Here is a 17,603-nt window from a genome sequence, read left to right on the forward strand (position 1 = left end):
GCCTTTGAACACTTGGTTAATCACAACACTATATACATATATACCAAAGTTATATGTAACAATTTTTTTAAATCTTAAAAACAAAAGGTTTGATAGAGAAAAAGATAAGTAACAGAACCATCTACATAGTATGATGTCATTTTCATAAAATTTACAAAAAAATCAAATAATATTTATTATTTAGGTATACATTTTTTTTAACTTCTTAAAGAAGGAAATAACACAAAATTCAAAATGGTGATTAGGTTTGGGGGGGGGTTGGATACAGAGAACCACATAGCATTTTAAGCTGAGTAATCAAAGTTCTTTCATTTTAACACTTCACAACATATATGCTACACAAATTATTGTGGATATAAGTAATTCCTCATTTTAAAAGTGGGATCTATATCAAACATGAAGTGATTTGGGGCCTGAACTAGTGTGCTGGCACTGAGAATGAAAACAAAGAGATGAAAGGAAGAATGACAAGAGATGTAAAAAGGAAAACAGTCACTGAACATTTAATTTTCTTTCCTATGATTTCCTTCATTAACTTCACAAAAAATCCACATTTACCATTTCTATATTAGACACTGATGGTTAAGAAAAGTTTAGAAACTTGCCTGAGTTTATACAACTAAAAAAGAATTCAAACCCAGGACTACCCTTTGTCCAAAGCCCATCTTCTCTTTATTACTTACACAAATGGTAACTGGATATAAATGTTTGGACAGAAATGCTCAAAAGTTCAGAGATATCTGAGATATTTCCTAGTTCAATCTCTTTATCTTATACATAAGAAATTCAAAGAATGAATTAGACTACTGGTCCTAAATACCCTATGACTTCAACAGTTCTCAAGCTATTTTGTCTCAGAATGCTTTACACTTGTAGACAATACTGAGGTTCCTCAAAACTCTATTAATATGAGGTATATCTGTTACTACTTATCATATTAGAAATTAAGACTAAGAAATTTTACAAATATTCATTTCAAAATAACAAAACCATTATGTATTAATATAAGCATTTCTTTAAAAAACAAAAGATAATAAGAAGAGGGCTAGTATTTCACATTTTTGCAAATCCCTTTAAATTCTAGCCTAAGAGAAAATGGTTGCATTCTAATATCTGTTTTTATATTCAAGCTCTTTTATTATATATTGTTTTGGTCTATGTCTCTGAAAAAAATCCACTTTCAAATAGACATGTAACTGGAAAAGGAGGACCTCACACACTTCCTCAAAAGGTCTCCCAGGCTCCTGATGTCTTCAGACTGTACTTTTATAATATTACTGCTCTAAGGGTTATTCCTCTAGCCATTCTTCTTAAGAACTTGAACTAACAGGAGCACGTACAAAAGCACTGAATTAATATCCACCATTTTGAAAATCTGAAAAATCTATACTGGCACTCCGTTATCTAGAATTCCCTTACATAGATTTGAAACTCAATCCAAATGTATGTAACACCCAAATTCAATCCTGTTTTTCTCATGATCTTTTGTAGAAGAAAACAATACTACCAGAAAATTAGTCCAGATTGCAGCAGCCTTCTATAATAAAACCCAAAAGATCTGGGCACCAGCACAAACTAAATTAAGTTAGACAAGAGATGACAAACAATTTCTGTAAAGAACCAAATAGTAAATATTTTAGGCTTGGAGGCCATACTGTCTCTGTTGCAAATACTGAATACTTGTGGCATGAAAGCAGCCACAGAAAAATATATAAAAAATTGGAAGTGTCTGTATTTCAATAAAACTTTATTTATAAAAACATATCAGGCTAGATTTAGCCCTCAGACCATACATATCTGGCTGAACTCTGCCTTAGACTAAACTGGTAAGTGCAAGAAGGTAGTGATTAAAAGCCATTTTATAAAATCAAGCCTTTTTCTTATTTAGCACTGGATTACTCTAAAACATTAGTAGAGTGGTATCTTCCAATCTAAGTTATCTTTGCAAATCCTTATGATAGTAATGTACCTTCCTCTTATTAACTAAGGAAAAAACAGAATAAATAACTCTTAAGCACTTTCAAATAAATAAAGTTATTCAAACACTTTAAAAAGTCTATTTAGGAAATGATGATATACTTCAAAAGAATGGTAAAATATTTCAGAGTAATAACCATGATAGTCAATAAAACATTTAAAGATATATCGAATTTATCATTTCTATTCTTTATTCTTTCTAGTCAATTCATAATTTATATAATTACATAATTATATTCCTTCTGAATAAAACAAGATACAGAATGTATAATCCACATAGAAACTAACAGATTTTACTGCATTATTTGAAATGTAAAATTTCCTCAGAAGATACAAACATAAAACTCTAAATATTAAGTTATTAAGCCACAAATTGGCAGAAGATATTAATAATAGAACAAGCAAAAGACTAAGACAAGAATATATTTGTAGGGATGCCTGGGTGGCTCAGTGGTTGAGCGGCTGCCTTTGGCTCAGGTCATGATCCTGGGGTCTTAGGATGGAGTCCTGCACCAGGCCTCCCACAGGAAGCCTGTTTCTCCCTCTGCCTATGTCTCTGCCTTCTCTGTGTGTCTTTCATGATTTCTATTTCTTATGTACATCTTTAACAATACACACACATCTAAACAATAAAAAATTTTATTTTTAATTATATTTAATATAAATGGTATCATATTAAATGCATTTTTCTATAGCTTGCTGTTTTTACTTGTCATTGTTTGAGACTCATCCACATCAATCCATGTAGTTGTGTTTATTTCCTCAGTTGTATCATACTCCATGGTATGGCTTTATCCATTTACCAGTTGATGAGCATTTTTAATACATTTTGTATGTATTTGGAAGTTTCTCTATATATTCCTAGAAATGGACTTGCTGACTTATAAGATGCAGATGTTCCTCGTTAGATGATAATGCAAATTTTATTTCCAAAGTGGTATATCAGTTTCCTGCGATGTCTAAGTTCTCATTGTTTCACATCACCTCATAACGTGATATGCCAAGAGTTTTAAAAATTTGCAAATATGATGAATTTTAAATACCATATCTCAATAATTTTATTTGTATTTTTTATTGTTTTATGAGAGCTTTACAAATATATTCTTTTTCTTATTGTTTAGATGTGCATTGTTAAAAATATACATAAGAAATAAAAATAATGAAAACATCCAAATTAAGGTTAGTAGGTAAGGGGAGAGGGGCTAACAATGATAGACATAGCAATTGGGACGGAGAACCCAGTATCATAAATACTGGGAGGTACATTATTCTTTATACCTTTTTGTGTATCTACAATATTTCATAAACAATTTCAAACAAAAGCTATACATAAATAACTTACACTGGCTTAAGTTAAAAAAAAAACTAGAGGATTCTTCCAAATCAATTTTTTAACTGACTGTAATGTGAGCAAAAGGCAAACATTAGTCTGAGCTTTTCTATTTACTCAACCACCTTACATTATTAGAATAACTTCTCATCTTTGAATATACTGCGCCACCTTGTGTTCAAAAGCTTTAAAGTACTCAAAAATTTAGAGAATCGTATCTGCAAAAAGTGGCTACTTTAAAATAAGTTCCTTTATGCTGTGGCATGAGGTTTCACTGTATTAAGTTAAACTTGCATAAAAAAAAAATTTGAAAAACCCAATTTGATTCTAAAGAAATTGGAAACATTTTATTTTCCTTTTTAGTTCTTCCTTTCACTGCGCTTTTAGAGAATAATAAATAAAATCAAAATTATAGATATTTAAAACACTAAATACATTTTCATAAGAAAACTTACCTTTGAATGTGTGATTGATAATGTGTCTACCCACACGCGCCAGCCACCCCACTCATATTTGACTGCATGGTAAAGTAGGATTCTGAATATGGCATATACCATTTCTGTTATCTTTTGCTCATCAGAATTCTTAGGATTGAAATAGCAAAGAGAAAGCATCCACTCTTGCCATACGGAACACTGTAGCAAGCTCCTGAGAATTATAAGAGGATACTGAATTACTGAAAGAAAAAAAAACTCATCTCTAAGAATTCTAAGAAGTAAAAGTTTAAGACAAAATAAACCAAAACATGGCATCTCTATCTATGTATTAAAACAATTAAAGCAGGTGGTACTGAAAACTCAATTTTAATCTATGATACATTACTTATACATCCTTAATGAAAAAAGCATATGGAAAATTCATTTAACAGTACTTTTTAAGGCAATTTTTCTTAGAAAACAATGGACTTATTCAAACCTAGCCTTGAATAGGGCAAATAATTGCTTTCTGATCCCACTTACCTTCTATTTTCTCTACTGTTATTAAAAAGTTTAATCATGTCAGAAAGAAAGGCTCTGCGAACTTCCATGCTCTCTGAACACTGGGGAGAATTTCGAAGTAGGGTTGCAATTACTTTTAGTATCTCTGTAAGACAATTCATAAATTAGTAAAAACCAAAACAACACAAAAAGTCATGATAGAAGACCATTAATATATTTCTCTAGTTTCCCTGAAATATGTCTACTGAAAACATCCTTTTTTGTGTTATAAAAAAAAAAAAACTGCATCTACAGAAAAGAATAATACATTCATTAGAAAGCATTCAAAAACATGAAAGGGATTTTTTATTTTATCACTAAGAATGTGTAAAAATGTAGGAGCACCTGGGTGACTCAGTCAGTTAAGCACCTGCCTTCAGCTCAGGTCATGATCCCAGGGTCCTGGGACAGAGTCTGACATTGGGCTCTCTGCTTACTAGACAATCTGCTTCCCTTTCTTGCCCTCCTTGACACACTCTGCCTACTTGTGCTCTGTATCAAATAAATAAAATCTTTTTAAAAAAGCGTAAAAGTAAAGCTGAATTTTAAAAATGTTTAAAGTTGAATTTTAGTTAAATTATAAATGAATTAAATAATAGTAAAACTACTAACAACTCTCACAATCTCTGCCAATTAGTAAAGTTGATTTTTTAAAAAAAGCTATACTAAAAATCTCAGAAAAAGAGAAAAAATTCTCAGCTTCAACAAAACTGGTAAGGCAAATGGCCTCTCCTATGAATTTTAAAAGCTATCAAGATTTTCTTCCATGATTTCTAAAGTAAAATTAAATTAAAAGGGGAATTAAGGGATGCCTAGATGGCTCAGCAGTTGAGCGGCTGGGATGGAGTCCCACATCAGGCTTCTCACAGAGAGCCTGCTTCTCCCTCTGTCTGTATCTCTGCCTCTCTCTGTGTGTCTCTCACGAATGAATAAATAAAATAAATCTTAAAAAAAAAATAGGGAATTAAAACCTATTTACCACCACCTAATAAATATAAATGAAACTACTACTGCAATGGTCTTAAATATAATGCCGTCTAAATTTCTAATACTTAGCTTTAAGAAAAAAAAAAAGTTCTTTAAAATATTTACTTAAATCAGAACTTTAAAGAAACAAAAACAGCTATAACCCTGAATTTAAATAATAGGTAAGTGTTTACCCAATTACAATTTAGAACTTCTAAAGTAGCCTTTTGACAAGGTTTTTGGTGATACTGAAGCAGTAAGTACATAATAACAAATATGAAGATACTTTATCATACAATGAAAGATATTTGGGGAGTAATTTCAGAATTCTAATGACAAACTGAAAATTTCTCTACCTGAACAATGATTACAATGATGATGATAATCATAGTAATGGTAAAGATAATAATAGCCACTAATTGTAAGGAACATGCTATCATGAGACAATGTTTTTTTAAAAAAAAAAATACAGGTATTAACCCAGGAACAATGATAGCTAAATACTGTAATTATGCCCATTTTAGAGATAAGAAAACTGAGCAACAGAAATTAAATAATTTACCCAAAGTCACACAACTATTAAGGCATACAGACAAGGAGTGGCTCAGTAGGTTAAGCGTCTGCCTTCAGCTAAGGGTGTGATCCCAGGGTCCTGCGATTAAGCCCCTCTTTAGGCTCTCTGCTCAGTGGAGAGCCTGATTTTCCTTGTCCCTCTGCCTCGTCCCCCCACCCCGCCCCCTGCTCATGTGCACGCACTCTCTCTGTCACTCTAGCTCCATCTCAAATAAATAAAAAAAAAATATTTTAAAAAAACATACAAAATGAAAAACCAGGCAGCCTGTTTTTAAACACGAAGCTATACTGTGTGTCTTTTCTGAGACAGTATATTACATAGATAACAGATACTAAAATTCTTACTTCAGTAAGCCACCTTTCCCCATAATCACATAAAATATATTTTTAAAAAAAATTAAAAATATATATATATATATATATTTTAATTTACATACATATACTCAAGATTTTCTTATTTTACTCCCTTTCCAAACTTGGTAGTCCTTAACTTGACAATAATTTAAGATGAAAGCTACTTCTATGGTTTATGTAATTTGGCCAGACATCACTAAATGGTGCAATCAAAACTTTACTGAAAATCTGAACATATGTTAAATCAATACCTTACACATAAAATTTTTTAAAACCTTGATATAAACATTTCCACATAACCTAAGGTCAATTTGAAGTTATATTCAACATTAACCTAAAATAAAACTAGTATTATATCGTTGCCCATAATGAGATACTCTTTGAACACTATGTTTCCCACAATATCAACTTCAGGTTTTTCCCAGTGACTTTCTATTTATTAGCAAAAGGTAGTGGAAGTATTAAAAAGGAGGGGAAAAATGGGTGAAAGTACTGAAAGGATACAAACTTCCAGTCATAAGCTGGGTAAGTCCTAGGGATCTAATATACACCATGGTGACTACAGTTAACAATACTGTATTCCGTAAGGGAAAGTTACTAAGAGAATAGATCTTAAAAGTCCTAACATATACACAAAAAAATTGTAACTGAAGTGATGGATGTGTTAACTAACCTTATTGTCCAATCATTTCATAATATACACATAAATCAGATCCTGAGTACATTTTAAACTTATACAGTATTATGTGTCAATTAGATCTCCATAAAGCTGAAAACAACAAAAACAAAAATAAATGTATATAAAATACATACGAGGATTTTGTATCTTTACTGAAGAATCAGGATCTGGATGCTGTTTGTGTATCACCTGAGTACAAATATGCTCTATAAGAATCTACAGAAGTAAAATAATAGATTTTATTAGCATAATTACTGTATTACCATGGCCATTAACAAATTTTAAGTACCGTACTAATCAACATTAAGTATACAGTCCAATGTTGTCATGCTAAATATCTTCTGCATTATGTAAAATAATTTCAATGTTATAATTCTATTTTTACTTAATTACAAAATGAGACATCAAATGGTCAATACAAGGAACCATTTAACAGAGATGTCCATACTGCTTAATAGTTCACGATTAATATATTTAAGATGTAGTCACATCTCCCTTATATAACTAATTTCAAAACTGTATATCAAACCTAAATTAACTTACCACAGCTAGATACTATCAACTAAATTACACAAGCACTCTCAAAATAAGAAATTAGTAAGATTAAGTTCTAAATATATTCCTACCTCAAACAAAACATTATATGTGGTCATTGTGATTAAATTTGTCTGAAGCATGAGTCTTTCTGCCAGCAATGAAAATAATCCATGTCCAAGCATGACTTCAGCTTTTCTTCTACAATATCATAAAAATAAATAATCAAATACAAAGTGTTATTATCCACTATTTAGAATGCAAGTTGGATGAAGAAGACACAATGTGATTTTCACATAATCAACAAATTCCAACACAGTAACTCTCCTAATTTTCTTCAACTTAGAACTCATAAGGTCACAAAATCTTTGAGGAGAGAGATACAAACTACATTATAAACACAGCTAAAGTTAAAAGAAAAAAAGAAAAAAAAACAAGACTGGCTATGTCACAGACACAGCAAAAACCTCCACAAAAATCTCCAGAGTGATTATTTATTAACCAGTTTCTACTCTCTGTCAGCAGTGAGCTAAGCTCCACTATGGATGATAATCTAAAGCCCAATAAGTAGAAAAAACAATGTGGAGGAAAAGGTAGAAGAAATGAAAAAAAAAATTAAGAAAATGAGTACTGTGAAGATAAACAAACCAAAATCAAATTCCAAGCAAAAATTTAGAAACTAAAGGATCATAAACTTTAATTCTACCCTAGAATTCATCAAAATTTTTCTGCAAATCGCTAAATAGTAAACATTTTAGGCTTTGCAGACCATATGGTCTCTGCAGCAACAACTCAACACTGCTGTTGTGTTCTGAAAACAGACACAGATAATAAGCAAATAAATGATTGTGGCTGTGTTCCAACAAAACTTTATTTCCAGGCAGCCAAATGGAATACACATAAAGACCACAGTTTGCCAACATTTCTTTATTGCCACAATTGTTAATTTTTATAATAAACCAACTCTGATATAAGGAACAATAGGTAGGATATGCATCTACATTCAGCTAAGAAAAAAAAGTTTTCATTTTCAGTCATTCTTACAGCAGAACATACTAAGACAAATATTGAGGTTAAAATGTCAGCTTTATACTACAGATAAAATAAATGATAATGAACCCACACAAAATAAAGTCTCCTGGTTTCTAAAATTCCATTATACAAAAGTATTCTTAAACAAGGAACAAACAGAAAAGTTAAATTTTATTAAAATGAACTATATACCCCTGTTTCACTTTACTTTTAATATACAGAAATGGGATTACATCTACATAGATTTTATAAATTAAAATAAAGAGAAACTAGAGAAATCACAGAATACAAATACTATTCCAAAGATTTATAAAATAAAATGGTAATATACCACAGCCCATTTTAGATTTCATGCATACTATACTCACTTTGGGGCCAGGTGTTTTAAAAAATAGCCCATTGCCTTGAGAGCTTGTACTCTGATTCCTTCACTTGTCGATGCCATAAGTTTATAGATGACACTGAAGGGAATTAAAATTAAATTCATGATTATAAACCTAATTTCAAGTAAGATATAGGTGAATTTAAAGTACACTTCTGACATTTAAAAACTTGCTTATCAAAAACTGTATGCTGTCTTCAAGAAGCCCACCTTATCTATAAAGACACATATAGATTAAAAGTAAATAAATGGAGAAAAATAGAACATCTAACACTAACCAAAAGAAAACAAGAATAGTTACCTTAATTTCAGAGAAAGCAGTTATCAGAGATAAGAAGGGCACTGCTATATGATAAAAGGAGTCATTTCTCCATTAAGACATAATAGTCTGTAACATGTATGTGTCTAAAACAATATGGCATAAAAAAGGATTGAACTGCAAGGAGAAATAATAGATAAATACACTGTTATATTTGGAGAATTTTAAAATCATTTTTTTCAAGATTTTATTTATTTATTCATGAGAGATACAGAGAGAGAGAGAGAGAGAGAGAGAGAGAGAGAGAGAGAGGCAGAGATACAGGCAGAGGGAGAAGCAGGCTCCGAGCAGGGAGCCCAACAAAGGACTCGATTCTGGGTCTCCAAGATCATGCCCTGCTGAGCCACCAGGGCTGCCCGAGAATTTTAAATTCCTTTTAGAAACACAACCAGTAGGCAGAAAATCAGTAAGGACATAACTAAACTCAACAATACCATCATTGTCCTTAATATCAACTATTTTCCAGAAATAGCAGAATACACATTCTTAATCTAACACGTAACACTCACCAAGTAGGCTACATTCAGGGCTATAAAACATATCTAAACAAATGTAAAGATTAGAAATCATGTATTGTTTGTTCCCAGACAACAATGGGATTAAACTAGAAACCATTAATAAAAAGATAGCTACAAAGTTCCAAAATATTTGTATATTAAACAACACAGTAAAAAACACACACACATAGCAACAACAACACACTTAACATGTAGGTCAAAGAAGAAATCTTTAGAAAACATAAAAATATTTTAAACTAAATTAAAATGAAAACATAACTTAAAAAATTTTGTGAAACCCAGAAAACACAGTAGTTTCAAGGAAATTTATGGCATTGAATGCCCATATTAGAAAATAAGAAAGAACTTAAATCACGAATCAAGCTTCCACTCTAGGAAACTAAAAAAAAGAAGATAATCTTCAATCCAAAGTAATCAGAGGAAAATATAAGTATTAGAGTGGAAAACATAAAACTGAAAAAAAGAAATCAATAAATAAAATTAGTGTAACCAAAAGCTGATTTGAAAAGATCCGTAAGATGAGCTTCTAGCCAGGCTAAGTAATAACATAAATAGAAAACACTATTTACTACTTTCATAAATGTAAGAGGAAACCTCATCCCATGGACATAAAAAGGATAATAAAAGAATACTATGAACAACTCTATGCCCACAAATTCTATAACCTAGAGGAAATGGACCAATTCATTGAAAGACAATTTGCCAAAACTCACACAAGAATAACTGATGATCTAAAAAGGCTTATAACTACTAAAGATAAGGAATCAATAAATAATAACCTACCAAAACAGAAAGTGCAAGACCCAGACAGGTTTATTGGTGAATTCTACCAAAAATGTAAAAAGAAATTATATCAATTTTCTACAATTTCCTTCAGAGCATAGAGCAGGAGGAATACCTCCTAACTCATTCTATGAGCCAACATTAACACCAAAATAAAAAAATAAAAGACATTACAAGAAAACTATCGACAAATATATCTCATTAACAAAGACAATAAAATCTCCAAGAAAATATTAGCTAATCCAATGCAAAAAAACATAATAAGAATTATATACCATGAGCTAAGTAAAATTATTTCCTAGGGCACAAGGCTGGTTTACCATTTGTGAATCAATTACTATAATCTATCATAAAATCAATTAATCTATATATAAGAAAATTACTGGTATCAGTAAAGGCAGGAAAAAAAAAAACATTTGACAAAATCCAGCACTCATTCATGTTAAAAACTTAATAATCTAGGAATAGAGGGGAATTTTTCTCAAGTTCATAAGGACTATCCACAAAAACTCAACACCTAACATAATTAATAGGGAGAAATTCCACGGATCCCCCCTAAGAACAAGTACAAGGATATCTCCTCCACCACTCTTTTTCAGCACTGTATTAGAAGTTCTTGCTAATGGAGTGAGGCAAAAAAAGAAAGTAAATAGTATACTGATTGTAAAGGAACACATAAAACTGTCTTTATTCACAGATGACATGATCATCTATGAAGAAAATCTAGAACTGATCAAAAAAAACCCTGAAACTAATAAGCAATTATACCAAGGTTGAAGACTACAGAATAAACAAAAGTCAACTGCTTTCCTATATACCAATAATGATCAAGTGGAATAAGACATTAAAAACACAATACCATTTACAGTAGCATCCCCTAAAAGTGAAAGAATTAGGTATAAATCTAACAAAATATGTACAAGAGCCACATGAGGAAAACTGTAAAACTGATGCATAAAACCAAAAATGAGATAAGTAAATGGACAGAAAATCCATGTTCATAAATACGAAGACTATTCTCAAGATCTCAGTTCTTCCCAACTTCATCTATAGGTTCAATACAATTCCAATCAAAATCCCAAAAAGTATTCTAAAGTTTATATTGAGAGGCAAAAGCCCAAGACAGCCAATACAATTACTGATGAAGAAGAACAAAGTTGGAAAACCAAAGTTACCTGATTTCAACAGGTATTATAAAGGCATAGTAATCAAGACAGTACTGACAAAAAAATTACACAAATAAATCATAGAACAGAATAAAGAGCCTAGAAATAGACTGACATAAATATGGACAACTTCTCATTGACAAAGGAAGGCCAAAGGCAGTACAATGGACTAAAGATTCTCTTTCAACAAATGATGCTGGAACAAGTAGATACCCACATTCCAATAAATGAATCTACACATAAAAATTAACTCAAAGTGGACCTAAATGTAAAATGCAAAACTATAAAACTTCTAGGAGACAAGAGAAAACATAGATGACCCAGGTACAGTGATGCAAGATACAAAAGCAAAACAAAATCCACAAGAAATACTTGATAACTAGACTTCATTAAAATTAAAAACTTTGGCTCTGCTGAAAAAACAGTATCAAGAAAATTAGAAGACAAGATAGAATGGGAGAAAATGTTTGCAAGACACATATCTGATAAAGAATTTTTATCCAAAACATACAAAGAACTCTTAAAAACTCAACAATAAAAAAACAAGCCCCTATTTAAAAATGGGCAAAGGAACTTAACAGACTCTCACCAAAGAAGATACATGGATAAAAATTAGCATATGAAAAGATGTTCCACATTATATGTCATCAGAGAAATACAAATTAAAACAAGAATAAGATACCACTACACAATTTTAAGAATGAACAAAATCTAGACCAATAATAACACCAAATGCTGGTGGAGATGTGGAACAAATGTGGAAAATACAGTGGTTTATACTATATGCATAAATGTACTTATGCAAACTGTATGGCATAAAGCTGGTTCTAAGTCACTATTTATTCTCCTACTACAGGCTTAACAATGCCCTTTGGAAGTTACCACATTTATTTTAAGATCAATATAAAGTAACCATTGTTTAATGGTAACACTTATTTAAATCTGTTAATTCTCATCATGAAAAGCAAGAGAACAAGATGATGAATAATAATGACAACAAATAATGATAATTTTTAAAAATTTAAAGCAAAAAGGATGAAACATAAATGAAATCTAAAAATAAATTTCAAATTCTACTCTCAAAATTTACATAGTAATCTATTAAAGTTTTAAAATGATCTCCAAAGGCATTCAGCCACAGACCACTGATTTGAGTATAAACAAAGTACAGCAAAATTCTAATATCATACACAATTATATAAGCAAAGTAATGTTGAATTGATTCATTATACCATTTCCTTCCTCATAAACATTTCGGAAAAAAATCAGAAAATTTTAGGATTATTTTAAATATACTAAGATTTTCAAGTGTCCTAAAATCATAATGCTTACTAACTAAGTTTGAAAAAAAGATTTAAAAACAAAAGTAAAGATCCTCTAGTGTCTGACAGAAAAGGAAATTCACAAAAAGAACTTTGATTCCTGTTAAAATATTAATTAAAAGCATCTAGGTCCACAATACATTGTAATCTCATAAAATGAGATATGTGAAACTACTCATTTTTAACACAATACTACAAAACTATAACATTCAATTATTGGAATATCAATATGATTATAAATTTTTTCTTTCCATCATTTAACTTAAGTAAAATAAAAATTAAATTTTCTATAAAAGAAATATTAACATAAGTTTCATACTGGTTTAAAAACCCCAACACCCCAAGACATTTTAACACAGAATAAATAAATCTACCCTTGCTGTAGCATAACTTAACAAATAATCTTTGGTTAAAATCACCATGATTTCACCAAAAGATGAACTCTGGATAGAAGTGTCTTAACCATTTTCAAATAATGTTTTATAAGTAAAACCAAAAGGGCTACAACTGGATCTATATACACCTCATGTTTATCCTATAATAATTTTTTACGTGTTGAATATTTCTTACTAAAACTGAATCCAATTAGTTTATTTTATCTACTAAACATAACCACTAAATTCTGTAAAGCCAAAGTGAGCACATTTTGCTTTTAGATCAAAGTTTATTCCCTATTTAACACAAAGAACATTTTTCACATTAGAGCAGGAAAATCCTGTACTGATTCAATGGCATTTATATATTCAGTGACATTTATATTTTTATAGCCAGGGTTGGTCAGCACTTGAGCATCTTGCCTTTGGCTCAGGTTGTGATCCAGGGGTCCTGGGATCGAGTCCCACATCAGGCTCCCTACCAGGAGCCTGCTTCTCCCTCTATGTCTCTGCCTCTTCTCTCATGAATAAATAAAAATATTTTTAAAAATTATTAATATATATACATTTCTCTATAGAAAACAAACAAAGTATAAGAAAGCCATTATGAGTAATCCATAAGAAGCACTACTTAAAATTAGGGAATGTTTTCATATAATCTATTTTACTATGATTATATATATAATGAAAATTAGTGGACATTCTAATATGTATCTATTTTTCTTCTTTTTTTTTAAAGAGAAGAATTTATTTTTTAAGATTTTATTTAAGAGACACAAAGAGAGAGGCAGAGACACAGGCAGAGAGAGAAGTAGGCTCCGTGCAGGGAACCCGATGTTGGACTCGATCCTGGGACTCCAGGATCATGTGCTGGGCCGAAGGCAGGGCACTCAAACTGAGCCACCCAGGCATCCCTGTATCTATTTTTCTGAATGGAAATGTACTATGGCATGTACACTATAGCATTTTCAAGGAAGAAAATATTCAGATAATAGAAATACCAAGAGAGTCATTTGAAAAGTTACAGATTATTTCAATTTGTTCACAGACATAAAAATATATGATAAAAGCTCATTAGACTCCGAAAATAGAAATTTAATACTTAAAATTTAAGCATGGCCTATGATGTGACTGACAGGGCAGCAGAAAACATATTAATTCTAAGGAAGAAGAAGTGCTCCAAGATATTGGAGATAATGTCTAAATGATGTGATGGTGGAAGTAATTTATACATAACAAGTAAATAAGAAAATTTCTGTCATTTAATGGAAATTAAATTGCTAATTATAATTTAGAAATGCTGCTGGCTTCTATGATGTAGTTTGGCATTCCTATATTACCGGCACCAGGAAAAACTATTCCCCCCTCCATTAGCCTATGTTACAATCTGTTTGACTTTCAGTTAATATGCAAGCTTCACTAAATATACCTGTGCTCTTTTCATGTTGGCCTTTAAAAATTACACTAATATATTTTAGGTACCAATGTAACCATAAACAGATAATGAAATTATGTAACAATGCTCCATTTGGATTCTGTCTCTATAACTCATGGAAGAAGTCAAGAAAGAAAGAAATCAAGAAGGAAGAAAACAGATGGAAAGAATGGCAGAACAGCGGACAGACAGGCAGAGAAGGAGGGAGGGAGGCAGGAAGGAAAGTAAATCTACAATTTAGAAAATTTCATACTGAATTTTTAGAGCCAAAAAATATTTCCACAGAACTCCAATTATATTTTTAAAAACTACCAACCCATCATTCCCAAGTTATTTTTATTCTATACAACTAATATAAGTATTCAATGACCTCTGTATCTGGTGTTTTACAAAAGTAACTGAACTACACATATTTGAGACTAATTATTCACATTCCCATATATTAGTCCAAATTACAGATTTTTTATTCATTCACAATAAGCAAAAAACTAGGAAAGTACCAGAATTTAAAGCATACTATAAAAACAAAATAGCAAGAATGACTTCCACTAATGCTGATGTGGAAGTCAGCATTTCCCTCCACAAAAACTGACAAATAAAACAAAATTTCCACATGTAACCATTCAACCAGTGAAACAACAAATTAGAGGCATTTATTACTAAGAAACTACTACACCCTGAGGGAAGAAAATCAAGTGGCAGTGGCCTTTTTGATGGGACTAATAATACCCAAACCAACATCCCAGTGGAGAGGGGAACAGAGAAAAAACAGAAAGAAAATAAATAAATAAATAAATAACACATTGAGAAACCAAATGCTAAACACCATGAAGTAAACAAAACCTGGAGTTTAGACACGGCAAATTATTAAAACAAACAACAAACCAATTACCCATGAGCACCTGGCTGGCTCAGTCAGTAGAGTATGTGACTCCTGATCTCAGGGGTTTTGAGTTCGAACCCCATGTTGGGTATAGAGATTACTTAACAATAAAATCATTAAAAAAAAGAAAAAAAGAAAAAGAAAAAGAAAAAGAAAAAGAAAAAGAAAAGAAAAAGAAGAAGAAGAAGAAGAAGAAGAAGAAGAAGAAGAAGAAGAAGAAGAAGAAGAAGAAGAAGAAGAAAAGGAAAAAAGGAAGAAGAAGAAGAAGAAGAAGAAGAAGAAGAAGAAGAAGAAGAAGAAGAAGAAGAAGACGACGACGACGACGGAAAAGAAAAGAAAACAAATGGGGTGCCTGGATGGTGCAGTTAGTTAAGCGTCTGACTCCTGGTTTCAGCTCAGGCCAAGATTTCAGGGTCCTGAGATCAAGGCCACGTCTGGCTCCACACTCAGCACAGAATCTGTTCAAGATTCTCTCTCTCTGCCCCTCCAGTTCATGCTCAATCTCTCTCTCTCAAATAAATAAATCCTTAAAAAAAAAAAAAAAAGAAAGAAAGAAAGAAAGAAAGAAAACCAACAACCCATGGACAAGCAAAACAGAAGTCAAACTTGCTATTTTATCTGAAATATTCAGTTTTCAACCAAAATTACTACACATGTAAGGAAATTAAAAAGTGTGACTTGTAATTTAAAAAAAAAAAAAAAAAGCAGTCAACAAAATGACTCAAGTTCCAAAAGTCAGATTTTGAAAACACTTCAAAGACATACAATAAATATGTTCAACGAATTTTAAATTATGTTCAAATAATTAAAAGAAACAGATTAATAGTAAACAAGTTTTTCATTTTAATAAAGTAAAACTATAAAAACAAACCACATGAAGATTCTAGAGTTGAAAGGTAAACATGAAAAATGAAAAATTCAAAAAAAAAAAAAAGGAAATGAAAAATTTGTAAGAGGTACTCAACAACAGATACAGCTGGCAAAAGACAGTCTGTAAAATTCAACAGATCAATAGAAATTACCCAGTCTGACGAACAGAGAGAAAATGATGAAAGCTAAATTAACAAACCTTTAGAAACCTGTGAGACAATGTAGTATTCCACCATAGGTATAATGCAAGAGCAAAAAAAAAAAGAGGAATGGGGAAAAAAACTTTCTGAATAAACTATGGGGGAAAAAAATCTTCCAAAATTTCATGAAAAAACATTAACTTGCAGATCCAAGAACTCAGTAAGTCACAAAAGGATAAAAACAAAAAGAATCACAACTAAACCGAATACAGTCAAAATTCAAGGACAAAGAAAAAAATCTGAGAAGCATCAAAAGAAATATGACTCAACACGTAGAAAACAGCAAAAATAGAAAGTTGACATCACAGCCGACAAAAGTCAAACCACAAAGTGCAAACAGAAGAAGACTGAAAATTTTATATCCAACATAATTATTATCCAAAAATGAAGAGAAATAAAAGTATTCTCAAATGAACAGACTGAGAAAATGCATTGCTAACATGTCTTATAAGAAATAATAAAATCCACCAAGAAGAATGAAAACATAATTATTATTAAAGCATTAAATAAAAAAAAATTTTTTTAGAAGAAAACTAGGGGTGCCTGGGTCACTCAGTCAGTTATCTTGATTCTGGCTCAGGTCACGATTTCAGGGTCCTGATATTGAACCCATCAGGCTCTGCATTCATTAGGGAGTCTGCTTAAGGATTCTCTCTCACTCTACCTCTGTCCCTCCCCCACAGCCTGGGTACACATGTGATCACTCACTCTCTTGTGCTCTCTAAAATAAATAAATCTGAAAAGAGAAAAGAAGAGAAGAGAAGAGAAGAGGAGAGGAGAGGAGAGGAGAGGAGAGGAGAGGAGAGGAGAGGAGAGGAGAGGAGAGGAGAGAGGAAGGGAGGGAGGGAGGGAGGGAGGGAGGGAGGGAGGGAGGGAGGGAGGAAGGAAGGAAGGAAGGAAGGAAGGAAGGAAGGAAGGAAGGAAGGAAG

At 31.5% G+C, this 17,603-nt stretch overlaps 1 protein-coding gene across 10 annotated transcripts in view; it reads right to left on the minus strand.

The window, feature by feature from the left end:
- LRBA (LPS responsive beige-like anchor protein) overlaps positions 1-17,603 on the minus strand; it is a 729,491-nt gene that overhangs the window by 576,495 nt on the left and 135,393 nt on the right. For all 10 annotated transcript variants that reach the window (XM_072724802.1, XM_072724799.1, XM_072724798.1 and 7 more), the window contains exons 18-22: positions 8,791-8,883; positions 7,483-7,591; positions 6,991-7,072; positions 4,267-4,390; positions 3,763-3,955 (exon numbers count right to left, since the gene is read on the minus strand). In XM_072724802.1, the coding sequence (XP_072580903.1) occupies positions 3,763-3,955; positions 4,267-4,390; positions 6,991-7,072; positions 7,483-7,591; positions 8,791-8,883 (601 nt within the window). The remainder of the gene's footprint in view (positions 1-3,762; positions 3,956-4,266; positions 4,391-6,990; positions 7,073-7,482; positions 7,592-8,790; positions 8,884-17,603) is intronic.

Source organism: Vulpes vulpes, chromosome 10, assembly GCF_048418805.1.
Source record: "Vulpes vulpes isolate BD-2025 chromosome 10, VulVul3, whole genome shotgun sequence".
In the NCBI taxonomy this organism is placed as follows: domain Eukaryota; kingdom Metazoa; phylum Chordata; class Mammalia; order Carnivora; family Canidae; genus Vulpes; species Vulpes vulpes.